This window comes from Electrophorus electricus, chromosome 12, assembly GCF_013358815.1.
Source record: "Electrophorus electricus isolate fEleEle1 chromosome 12, fEleEle1.pri, whole genome shotgun sequence".
Taxonomy (NCBI): domain Eukaryota; kingdom Metazoa; phylum Chordata; class Actinopteri; order Gymnotiformes; family Gymnotidae; genus Electrophorus; species Electrophorus electricus.
Genome location: NC_049546.1, coordinates 13,717,220 through 13,729,390, shown reverse-complemented (window position 1 = coordinate 13,729,390; position 12,171 = coordinate 13,717,220). Strand labels below are relative to the sequence as shown.

At 40.8% G+C, this 12,171-nt stretch overlaps 1 protein-coding gene and 1 long non-coding RNA gene across 2 annotated transcripts; one reads left to right on the top strand and one right to left on the bottom strand.

Moving 5' to 3' along the window:
* The first annotated feature begins 8,098 nt into the window (after window positions 1-8,098).
* Window positions 8,099-11,134, top strand: si:dkey-27i16.2 (regulator of cell cycle RGCC). Its single transcript, XM_027008646.2, has 5 exons — window positions 8,099-8,270; window positions 8,525-8,698; window positions 9,072-9,152; window positions 9,939-10,004; window positions 10,571-11,134. The coding sequence occupies exons 1-5, from the start codon at window positions 8,249-8,251 to the stop codon at window positions 10,576-10,578; spliced, it is 351 nt and encodes a 116-aa protein (XP_026864447.2). The 5' UTR covers window positions 8,099-8,248; the 3' UTR covers window positions 10,579-11,134.
* On the bottom strand, window positions 8,719-9,154 carry LOC113576534. The gene is made up of 3 exons (XR_003410523.2): window positions 9,065-9,154; window positions 8,850-8,916; window positions 8,719-8,731 (listed from the first exon to the last, which is right to left on the bottom strand). It is a non-coding gene; the product is annotated as an uncharacterized LOC113576534 (long non-coding RNA).
* Window positions 11,135-12,171: the final 1,037 nt, after the last annotated feature.

Genomic DNA, 12,171 nt, shown 5'->3' with positions numbered 1-12,171 from the left:
GTGTTGCCAATAGTTTATAGAATAAAACAAAACTACTCAGCCTGGTCAAACACATACCCATCAATTGTAAAACTAGAGAAACTGATAATTTTATAGTGGTCACTTATTTTTCTCCAGAGCTGTAGCCAATCAACCTAACCTCAATCTTTTCAGACAGAAACTGGATACCCCAAAGGAAACCCACACAGATAAGGACTTGAACTCAAGACCCTAGTGCTGAGACAAACATGCTAACCACTAAGCCATCAAAATTTCACTAGAAGAGTCCTTTGCAGCTAACTTTGGCATTAGAGAATTATTCGACTTTCAAGTTGGATGGTCTGTCAGCTAATAGCATTTAACCCACACAATGCAAGTCTGCTCCTGTAATCACTGCCTGATCCTGGCTATGGTTCTTGATTATTTGAAAATCCTAACTAGAACAATTAAAGTTACTGACCTCTTGTGGTCTTATGTGCACTTTCAATCACTGAATTATAATAAGAAAGCTGTAAAATGAGCTTTTTACAAAAACTCACCTCAAAAAGGAAAGGGTAAGACTTCTGTATGAAGTTGTTGCAGGCAAAATAAACAATTTTTCAGAAAACAAATTTATGAGTGCACTCAGGCACATTCTTGCCCTAATAAGAAGTGCCATTGCTTCACACTTAATGACATTTCAGGAGGTCATAGTAACTGATACTAGATACTGCATCTTGCTGATGTTTGTTATATTGTTTGATGGCATGAAGAGTCATTTAAAACATGAAAGGCAAGGCAAGTTCATTTGTATAGCACTTTTGATACACAGTGGCAATTTAAAAGTACTTCACATAAGGTATATGTGACTGGAGGCACAGAGGGAGTGATGGTGAGCCAAAGGAGTCTTTATTCTCCATTATACAACTAGGTCAGTAAGCTGCAACACAGTGATAAAACAAAAAATAGTGAATGCATAGGCTTAGCACAATGCTGATGAGTGGCACATTGTTCTAAGGTCCACTATTGTGCAGCACTGACTTCAGGAACCTATGGGCTTAAATAAAGACAGGGTAAACAAGGCACCTTTGATCTGCCTTCCTTTCAAAGGGCACTATGGCAGAGCACAACCTCTGGTGCATCTCCTTCCACACCGATTCGCTGCACTGACACCACGTCTGGACTGCGGGCTGGTCAGACATAGGGGGTTCCAGGGATAAAACAGTGGCTGGTGTCCTAGGACACTTGAAGGGAGTAAGCCTCATTCCTGCATGGCAGAGAGAGTTTTGGGCATATTCTGCCCAGGAGAGGCAAGTACACCATGTCTTGGGGTGTTGCTGACAGTATAAGTGAAGGAATATCCAACTCCCAGTTGGCTCTCTCCTCCTGTGTTAGCCTGGGGGTGATAACTGGGCATTAGATTCACTATGATGTATTGTTTTCTTGCCATACCTGCGATGTTAACTGAACCCCCTTGTCAGACACGTATCCTCGGGAAGCCCAAACTGAAGATGTGGCAAAAGAGCAGATCAGCTGTCTCCAGAGTGGCGGGTAGTGCTTTGATGGGGCTTAGCCACCTCGATGCTGCGGTCCAGATCCCATCGCACAGCTGCCAAGAAGTAGGAGGGGGACAGCACTGGCTGATTGGTGGATTGCACCTCAGTGGTGTACTGCCTAGAGAGTGCATCCCCTCACGTTCTTCTCCCCCAGTCTGAAGGTGAACCAGAAAACAAACTGGGAGGAAAAAGAGACCACTGAGCCTGCCTAGAGTTCAAACGTTTTGCTGTCTGGAGTACTCTATGTTCTTGAGTCTTGTGGTTAGTGATCAGCATGAAGGGGTAGCACACTCCCTCCGGCCAGTGCCTCTACTCCTCAAATGCCAGCTTCGCGGCAAGGAGCTCCCGATCACATACTCCGTAATTACGCTCTGAAGGGCTCAGTTTATGGGAAAAGTAGGACTACTGGTCTTAGCTTGCCCTTCTTCCTGGTGTGTTGAGATCACACTGCATGTCCAAAGCGTCTACCTCAACAATGAAGGGCTTAGCGGAATCAGGTTGCTGCAGTACTGGAGTTAGAAAATGCAGTTTTGAGGCCCTCGAATGCCTTTTGCCTCAGAATTGCATCTTATCCGCTTCGCTTGTCCCCAGAGCAGGTCCGTGAGAGGCCTGGCCAGGGTGCTAAAGGACCTGATGAACAGCTCATAAAAGTTGGCAAACCCCAGGAACAGATGAAGCTCCCGTGCATCTAAGGTCTTGGCCATAGAGTCACCGCCTCCATCTTACATGGTTACATATGTGCAGAGCCACCCCAAGTGATGTGTCCCAGGAAATTCCACTCTAGCTCATTTAGACCTCTATAATCCATGCATGGCCTCAGCCCATCGTCTTCTTTACAAAGACACTAGTTGAGGCGGGTGAGGTATGTAACCCTGCTCCAAAGCCTCCCTGATGGCTCCCTGAAGCCTGCTCCTCCTTCTGGGAGAGTGGATAGATTTTGCACTGAGGTGGAAGAGCTCCTTCCCTTACATGAATAGTACAGTCCTATTCACAATGAGGGAGGTGAAAACCTCTGCCAGATAAGTCCTTGTTGGCTTCTGGCCTCTGTACAGATGTAGACTGGAGAGATACATCCTGGTCAGGGAAGCATTGCTCATCACAGGAGGGTACCCACTCTAGAGTATGTTTTTTCATCCAAGAAACGTGAGGGTTGTGTGAGCGTAGCCAGGAGACCTAATGTGATGGGCTGACAAGAGGAAAACAAAAAGATGTGCTCAATGTGTGCTTCAAGGACGACATGAGGAGTGACATAAGTAAGAAAACCTGAGCTCACAGGTCCTCCATCAAGCACATGTACATGTAAGGGAGAGGGTAAAGGGATTGACTTTATCCCCAGCTTCTTGGTGAAACTCTGATCCATGAGGTTTCCCCACTGTGCTGGAGTCCACTAATGCCTCAACAAGAGAAGAACGACCCTTGTGCAAGACACTCAGAAATGCAAAATATGAATGGTGTTTGAGTGTAACTCACTGGATTGCCCTTCCTCTTCAGCTCCTCTTGCTTGCGTTGAACTCCGACGCCGTCCAGCTGCATTGGTTCTGCAGGAGCCACAGCTTGTCCCGCTGGTGAAGTGGGCTCTCAGGAACATGATCTTCTGCGGAGATAACAGTGTCTCTCTTACAGCAGACGGTCGTATGTAAATGGCAAGATGCACAACCTCTTTCAGGGTCACCGATTCCTGCTTGCAGGTGAGTTCACCCTGCATCTCCAGGTCTCCGAGGAAAGCATCCACCAGCACTGGTTCATATCAACAGGTCCCAGCTGCTAGTGTCCAGACCTCCATAGCATAATCTACTGCCAACCATGGACCCTGCCTAAGACATAGCAGGGCCTGGCTGCAGATTCTACCCTGGTGTGGATGGTGCAAGACTGCCTTGAGTTCCTTAATGAACTGAGGGCCAGCAGCAGAGATGAGTTAGTCACCAGCGCAGCTCCCCAAGCACAAGCCCTCCCCATGAGTCGAGAAATTACGAAGGCCACCTTAGCATGGTTGGGCAGATGGGGCTGGTAGCTGAAATAAAGCCCACACAGAACCATGAACCCATCATAGCTTTTTGGGCTCTCCTCCTCTTTCGATTAGACACCACACCTGGAACTGGAGGAGTAGTAGGCCCCGCCATTCTGCTCTCGGGACTCATGGAGAGGCTTTGCATGCACTGTCTGACTTCACACACCATAGAACAGAGCTCACCAAGTTCCTGCCTTTGATGTTCCAGTGCCGCCATTTGAACAGCCAGAGGGCCTGGCCAGTTAGGGCTGCTCGCTTCACTCCCTGCAGTCTGCACATTCTGTGGCGGTGGCGACACAGAGGGAGTAAGAGGCGAGGGTGATGCAGAGGAGTCTTTATTCTCCATTATCGAACTAGGTCAATAAGCTGCAACACAGCGATAAAAAAAAAACAAAACCCAAAATGCATAGGCTTAGCATAGTGCTCTAAGGTCTGCTATTGTGCAGTGCCAACTTCAGGAACCTGTGGGCTTAAATAAAGATGGGGTAAACAAGGAACAGGTGAGTATGATCAGTAAACGTGTGACTGGGACCAGGGCAGGTGCTTTGCATGGTTCTGTGCAGCAGTGTGTGTGTCCCTCCTGCTGGATGACCAGCCTACCGTGACAGTATAGAAGAACAATAAAGCTTATTACATCCCAAGATCTATCACCTCTGGAAGGTTTTTGCCAAAAATAAAATAAAATATTACAAATACAATTTATTAAAGTTAAAATGAACTAAACTTAATTGAAATAAATAAAATTAAAGTTTAAAGTGCTAAAACCTGAATTAAAATAAACATGACATATTAAAGGTACAAAACGAATAAAATCAAATTAAACATGTAAAGAATAAATTAGGAATAAATTAGAAAAGTTAAAAGTGCAGTGCTACAGGACCTGAGGGAACAGTGTTTAACCTTAGCCAACAGCCTAGGCAAATAAATATGTATTCAATTTTGATTTAAAAACATCTAGTGCCCTGGCTTGTAATATCCGCTAACAAGTGGCTCCATTTAAAAACGGCATAACAGCTAAACACTGTCTTTCAATGCTTAGTTTTTACCTTAGGCAGGACTAGTTTCTAATGATCTGAGGGTTCTTCCTGGCGCATAATACTGCCGCATATCAGACAGATACACTGGTTCTACACCTTTAAGTGATTTATAGTAATAATACCTTAAAGTCAACTCTGTAGTATACTGGTAGCCAGAGTAAGGACTTAAGAATGGGGTGATGTATTATCTTTTTTTGCTCCTAATGAGAACTCTAGCAGCTGCATTTTGAATCAAGTGAAGCTTCTCAAGTCTATCTTATAAGAATGCTATCAAATACTGCACTGAGATCAAGCAGTATTAAAACTAATACCTTCCCAGTGTTTGAATTTAAAGGAATGTAATTCGATTACCTTAATTCAAGCAATCTCAATACTATGAGTAGGCTGAAATCCTGACTGAAATAGCTATTTGAAGACAGAAAACCAGTAGGTTGCTTGAAAATTATATTCTCAATGATTTTCCCAATGAACAGTAGATTTGAAATATGTCTGTAATTACTTTACACAGCTGCTTCCAGATTTTTCTTTTTAATAGAAGCTTCACCACTCCAGTTTTTAGTGAGTTAGGAAAAATGCCAGATAAGAATGTGGTTTTACCGTAACCAAGATCTCCTGTAACCAAGATCTCAAGCAGTGGATGAGCATAAACAGTATCTTGATCAGTTCCTCATCCACGATTAGGAACTTTGGCAAACTCTTTGTCTCCTCTCTCTCTTTTGAACCCCACATCAAGTCTATGGTCAAAAATGCCTTTTTTCACCTCTGTAATATTGGTAGGCCCATGCTTTCCACACATGATGCTGAGACCTTGGTTCACGCCTTCATCACCTCCCGTCTTGATTACTGTAACTCTCTCTTCATTGGCATCCCTAACAAAACCATCCACTCATTTCAATATATCCAAAACTCAGCCACAAGAATGCTCCTTCAAATAAAAAATCAGTCCACATTGCTCCTAGTCTACATCAGCTACACTGGCTTCCCATCCCTGAATGCAATCGGTTCAAAATCCTCCTCCTTACATACAAAGCTCTGCACGGTCTTGCACCTCCCTATCTAGCTCAACTCTTACACCCTTATTGCCACACCCGTACACTTCGATCCTCTAATGCAGGTCTCCTCTCCATCCCCAAATGTAGACTGGTGTCTGTAGGAGGCAGATCCTTTAGTGTCATGGACTCAAAACTATGGAACACGTTACCTCAAACTCTCTGTCTCTGCTCCACACTCTCCTCCTTCAAATCTCAATTTAAAACCTACCTCTTTTCATAAACTCTTTTCTTAGCCATATTTGTTGAGCTGTGGTAGCTCAGTTGTTAAGGTACTTGACTTGTAATTGGAAAGCTGCTTGTGCAAGGCCCTTAGCCCTCAATTGCTCAAATTTGACTCAATCGTAATTGTAAGTTGCTTTGGATAGAAAGTGTCAGCTAAATGTAAATTATTGTTTTGTGTCAAATGTATTTATTTTTATTTTTTCACTGTAAAGCAACCTTGTGTCTGTGAAAGGTGCTATATAAATCGAACTTATTATTATTATTATTATTATTATCTTAAGTGTTTACTATCTGAAGTATATCAGCTGCTATTGAGTGAAACACATTTCAGAAGTTAGTCAGAAAGGTGACAAGGCTGCAAGAAGATGATTTAATATAACATATTGAGTTGACTGTTCATTGTTAATAGCATTAAACTGGAACATTTTTATAATAAACACATGGTGACAGATAGGTCACAGGTTTTCTCTATTTTGAATTTGAACTGCATTTCTCCTTGGTGCATTCTGTTGGCTTTAACTTGAGTTATCTCATCCTTAACAACAACAAATTTTGAGTTGAAGGTGTCCAGCAGAGCATCACCAGACCCGGGTGGTTTGTATGGTGCCATGCACATTTTGCTCATGAAAAGTGTAGCTGTCCTGCCATTAAGAAATCTCTTCTTAATACTGATGCATCAGGTCTTAAGTTCTAGTAAGGCTCTCATATCAAAGGACACTGAGTAGTGATCAGAGATCCTTTGCCTAACTGTCCTTGGAATCATCAGCACATATAGCCGTCTCCAGGCTCAGCACTGCCTGCATGTACACGGTTACCTGTGCTTGTGCAGCTGGGCAATGTGGGCTATTTGCAATCACTCTCAGTACATGTTTCTCTGGGCTGTCCAAACTCTCATTTATGGCTAAGTTAATCCTTCCTATGATGCTATCTAGATGGAAAAGTATTTTTGCTCTGGTCTGAGATGTGAGGACTGAAGGACTGAGATGGTACAGTCCCCATCCTTCTGTGATGGACAAAAGGCTTCCTGATCAAGTTTCTGTTCAGTTGTGTACAAGTTCCCTGTTTCTTTGCTCACTCTCAAATATGAATTCCCAAGCAGCTGGTATGGAGGAGCGTAGAGTCTGCTCAGGGTGCCAGTCTTAATTCCTTCTGTCTGCTCCTCTAGTGCTGAGAAAGGCAACAGTGTGTGATCTGCCTGACAGACACTACAAGAAGCACACTCTACAAAAAAACCAATCACTCTCAACAAAAAAAAAACAAAAAACAAAAACAAAACAAAAAAAACAAAGCAGAAAAAATGTTTAGTAGGCTAAGAAAGCAACCTCTCACCATATAAAAGTTAAACTATTATGACCAAAAAATATGACTATTAACTATGAAAGCAGAAGCATGACAGTCCCGTTCTGTTGCATGAGTCACCGTAAGAGGGAAACTGCATCAATGAGACGTAAGACGTACGACCTGAGAGTTAATACTTGATTCAGTAATTAGTTCAGTAATAGTAACGGTTTTATATCAGATTTGTTTGAAAAAATGTGAAAAGGATTTTAAATCTTTAGCTTCGCTTGTTAAAAAGGTGCGCCCCCTACCCCGCCTCCTCATTTTCCCATAGCACTACATTCCGCATTCTTCAGTGCTAGTCCACAAAAGAAACATTGACTTTTATCTCGTCTTCTGCTCTGCTTAGAATTATTTGCAGATTAAAACAAATATTTGAAATAAAACGGTAAGAGCAATATAACCAATATGCTCAACTTGATCGAAAATAAAAATTATGCAATAATACCTGTAATAAACACAATTTTTCCGTGAGCCGCAACCGTCACTTCTATATGCAGACGTTAACAGTGCAGAAGGAAGTCCAAGTAAAACGAAATTTTCGGGGGGTGGGAACATTTAAGGTACACTGCAGGTATTTGATACACATCCCTGGGGAGATACTGATCTGTCAATGTTCTCTTTTTTTTCTCATTAAGTATTCGTCATGTAGGCTAACCGTTTTAACTCTCCTTAGGAAACGTCAGTACAGTAATCAGGGATGTTAATGAGCACATCAGTTAATGAACATATATTTAAATACACGGTGTGGCAGTTTCTCAACGCCTTATTAATTTTAGCCTAGTAAAATGACTGGATGGATATTGGACTTGATAAAAAGATAATGGACACTTCCAACCGCAGTTGTGATGGAATTAGAGTTCGAACGTTTACTCTATTCTTGTGTCGCCATCGTGTGGCATTGGACAGGCATCTGCGTGACCTGGAGACAGATAAGGCTCTAGTTTCGATCTGTCGCTGGAGTTTCGAAATATCAGTACAGTATATGTCGTTTCTCTTCCTCACAACGAATTTAAAAATAATTAATCTCAAACAACAAAATCAAATCAAAATTTTATATCAGCGTTATCTTAAAGGATGTCTACCACAAACGTTGCAGGTTAGTTTTCTCCTTTAATATGCCTAAGTAACCTAGTCAATAGAAAAGCATATTAAGTTAGAAAGTAGCCTTAAAATATATAGTAGTCTATATAAAATATAGACGTTGTTTTATATATGTTTATTAAATTAAAAAAACCCCTAAAATTCACATCAGAGGTTTTACATAAACCAAATTAGCATTGAAAAGTATCAGTAAATTACTGTTAACGATCTTAACTGAACTAGGTTTACGCACATATCAAATTGCTCTAGACTTCGAGATGGAACTCAGGGATCTTCTTCAGGAATTTAATGAGGTTGTTGAAGAACTGGCCGCTCCGTCGCAGAGCATGCCTTACGCCTTTGAAGAACAGCTCAGCGCGGCTAAACAGCGCTCTGCTCTCAACGATGGAGTGAGTGACAGCGGCATTGAAGACGCGGACGATGGTGAGTGCCCTCATATTTTTTTCATTGCATCACCTGTAGATGAATGTAAAATTGAAAATGGCTCACATTCGAAGATACTTCTCAATAGAAAACCTCCTTAAAGAACGCGCATTGTTTGAGATTACTTATTTTTGCCGTGCAAGTTTCTAACCTGGAGTTTCAATATCCAAGGCCATAGTTTTCCGACTGTCACGAGTTGAAGACTGATTTACGCTGCCCTGTGTAATATAAAGATAAAAAATGATCATAAAACAAAAATTAGATAAGACTATCTACATGTACATCTCCGACAAACATGAAATGATAGACAAGCCTCACATTTCTGTACATTGGAACACTTTTAACGCTTATTACTTGTGCTTTTACCTCTCAGGCAGCGAGGCATCCCACGGAAACATCTTAAATGCTAGTATGGAGGAGCTCAACACTGCAAGTATGACAGCTGCACAGAAAGGTATAGTCTATTACTGATGGCAAAGCTGCAGGCATTGATGTGCATTTAAATCTGTGCGTGCATTTTCATGTGCATGTGTTTGAAGGATGACTTCCCTCAATCATGCTTTGTCGCGTAGGGTCTTGATTTTTTGGTAATAAAGACGTTGACCAACATCTTAAATTCATCTGACGCTTTTTACCCAACGCGATTTACAATTATGACTGAGTACAACTTGAGCCATTGAGAGTTAAGGGTCTTGCTCAGGGGCCCAACAGTGGCAACTTGAACCAGCAACCTTCTGATTACAAGTCAAGTATCTTAACCACTAAGCTACCACATCCCTGGCATTTAACAACTAGATGCATGAGGAGTTTATAGAAGGTAATTTGAATTAACTAGTTGGCATGGAAGGGCCAGTATCTCACTTTTTGAGGAACTTATAAAAAGAAAATAAAACTGTTCCACTTTAAACCACAGATATTCTTAGCTACAAACAATGGCTAAGTCTGTTTCATGATAACAGTTAATCTCTTTGATATACACTGTGTTTTATGGGATGTTTATGATTTTCAAGCCACATTCAAAGCCATATGAACAGCTGTGAATTTGCTGCTTCTGATATAGATGTGAGATTTGATTTAAAACTCTCCCTGTCCAATCCCCTTATGTAGTTATGACTGTCAGAATGCATTTCCTATAATATAGAACATTCCAGAGGAAATTCCACAGCACTTAGTAGCTTTTCTCCACATTACCAGATTACAGAATACTTACTAAACCACACCCCCACCTTTTCCCTTACAGCTGCCAAGCTTGGGGACACATCAGAACTACAGAGCTTCATCGAGAACCTGGACAAAGAGATTTCTGGTAAGAAAATGTTCATTTTCTAAACATTTGGGAAGATTTTACAATCAACTTATTTATACATAATTAGAGCTGTGGGGTCTGAAAATATCAATTATTAATCCTATTAATATTTATCCAAAGCAACTTACAATTATGATGCTTTTTATCCAAAGCAACTTACAATTATGATTGAGTACAACTTGAGCCATTGAGGGTTAAGGGTCTTGCTCAGGGGGCCAACAGTGGCGGTGCTTGAACCAGCAACCTCCTGATTACAAGTCAAGTACCTTAAACACTGATTGAATTGGAATCCATCAGTCTCTGAGGGACACGTACAGTGAAAAGTGATATCCATTGGGATGATAACAGTCTTGCCACTAATTTACCCCAGTGGCAAACCCTCAACAAAAGGCCAGTGGTATTACATGGCCTGCTCCCAGCAGACCATGCTATCACTGGGCTGTAGAAATGAGTGTAGCTTGTGAATCATGACTCTCCAGACATCAGTGCATGGTTCAAGCATACTAATCCTCACTGCTTTACTCCTGTTCCATTCTGATTCATAACAACTTTATTTTTCCTGATAGAGATGTGAGCAGAAAAACTGGGAGCCTAGACTAATAGCATGCACACGAATACGTGACGAGAACCAAAAGAGCTTACTGACAACGGGTATCTGTGGTATCCTCACACAAGATAAGCCTGTGTTCCTGTTGGGCAGGAGGTTAAAGGAGTAGTTCACCCAAAAATGCTAATGTGGAATACAGGACCTGGCTAGGACCAGTTAGCATTACTTTATTTTAACAATGCTGACTTAATATGCTAACCATCCTAACTTTTTAGTTTTTAATTATTATTAGAATTAACTATATTACCATTTTTGAGTGAAAAGATCCTTATTGTGACTCTCAATATTGGCTTGGACAAGAGCACTCTTGAAATTGAGCTGAAGTTTTGTCTATGTTTAGCATATTTGACATTCAGAGTTTCGTAATGGAAGTAAATTTGTTGAGTCACAATTAACAGAATGAATATGGCCATTTGGAAGTATGCCAGCTCAAGGTCTCTCAAACAAAGGCCCCTCTTTTTTACCCATTCAACAACGATTCATGACTGAAAAAAGACACTTTTTCCAACAGTATTGTAGTTCCAATTGCATGAATACTTGTGGCAGTGCTCTCTTTCTCTCTCTCTCTCTCTCTCTCTCTCTCTCTCTCTCTCTCTCTCTCTCTCTCTCTCTCTCTCTATATATATATATATATATATATATATATATATATATATATATACTTTAAATATAATATAAAGATTTCTTACTGACATTTTTTGTTCTATATTTGCAAATAATTAATACATTTGTAATGAAATGCAATTTGTCATGTAATTAAAGTTTTTTTTATCCTATCCTCTGAACTATAAAATTTTTCCCCTTCATATTGTGTGAGTTGCTTAGTATCAGTTAAGAGATCATTTCAGTTTCTGGTTTAAACCATTTGCAAACAAGCAAGGAAATTGTGGTTTATCAACTGCCTTGACAGGAAGTGTATCACCCACCCTACTCTTAGTACAACCCAGTTTTTCAGAGCTCATCATATGATGGTTCATTAAAAACTGAAAACGTTTGCAGTGCTCTAAATGCTGTGCTGTTGTATAATGTAGCACCCCAAATATTTTTATTAAAAAGATAATAACCAGTTCAATAACCAGTTACTAATTTCTCTGATTTGGATTTTGCACTTTTCTTTTTTTTGCTCTCTGGAGAAACTGGCTACATAAAGATAAAGCAGGCCCCCAATCACCCGAGGTTACACTGTGCACAATTATTAGGCAAGAGAGCATTTTGACCATATAATTTATATGCATATTTTCCAATTCCAAGCTGTATAAACTCGAATGCTTATTGGATTTAAACATATCAGGTGATGTGTATTTGTGTATTTGTGTAATGAGGGAGGGTGTGGCCTAAGCAGATCAGCACCCTATATCAAGCTGTGCATAATTATTAGGCGGCTTCTTTTCCTCAGGCTAAATTGGCCAAAAAAGATATTTAACTGACTATGAAAAGTCAAAAATTGTAAAAAGTCTTTTGGAGAGATGCAGCACTCTTAAAATTGCTAAGATATTGGGGTGTGCTTACAGAACCATCAAACGTTTTGCTGCAAATAGTCAACAGGGTTGCAAGAAACTT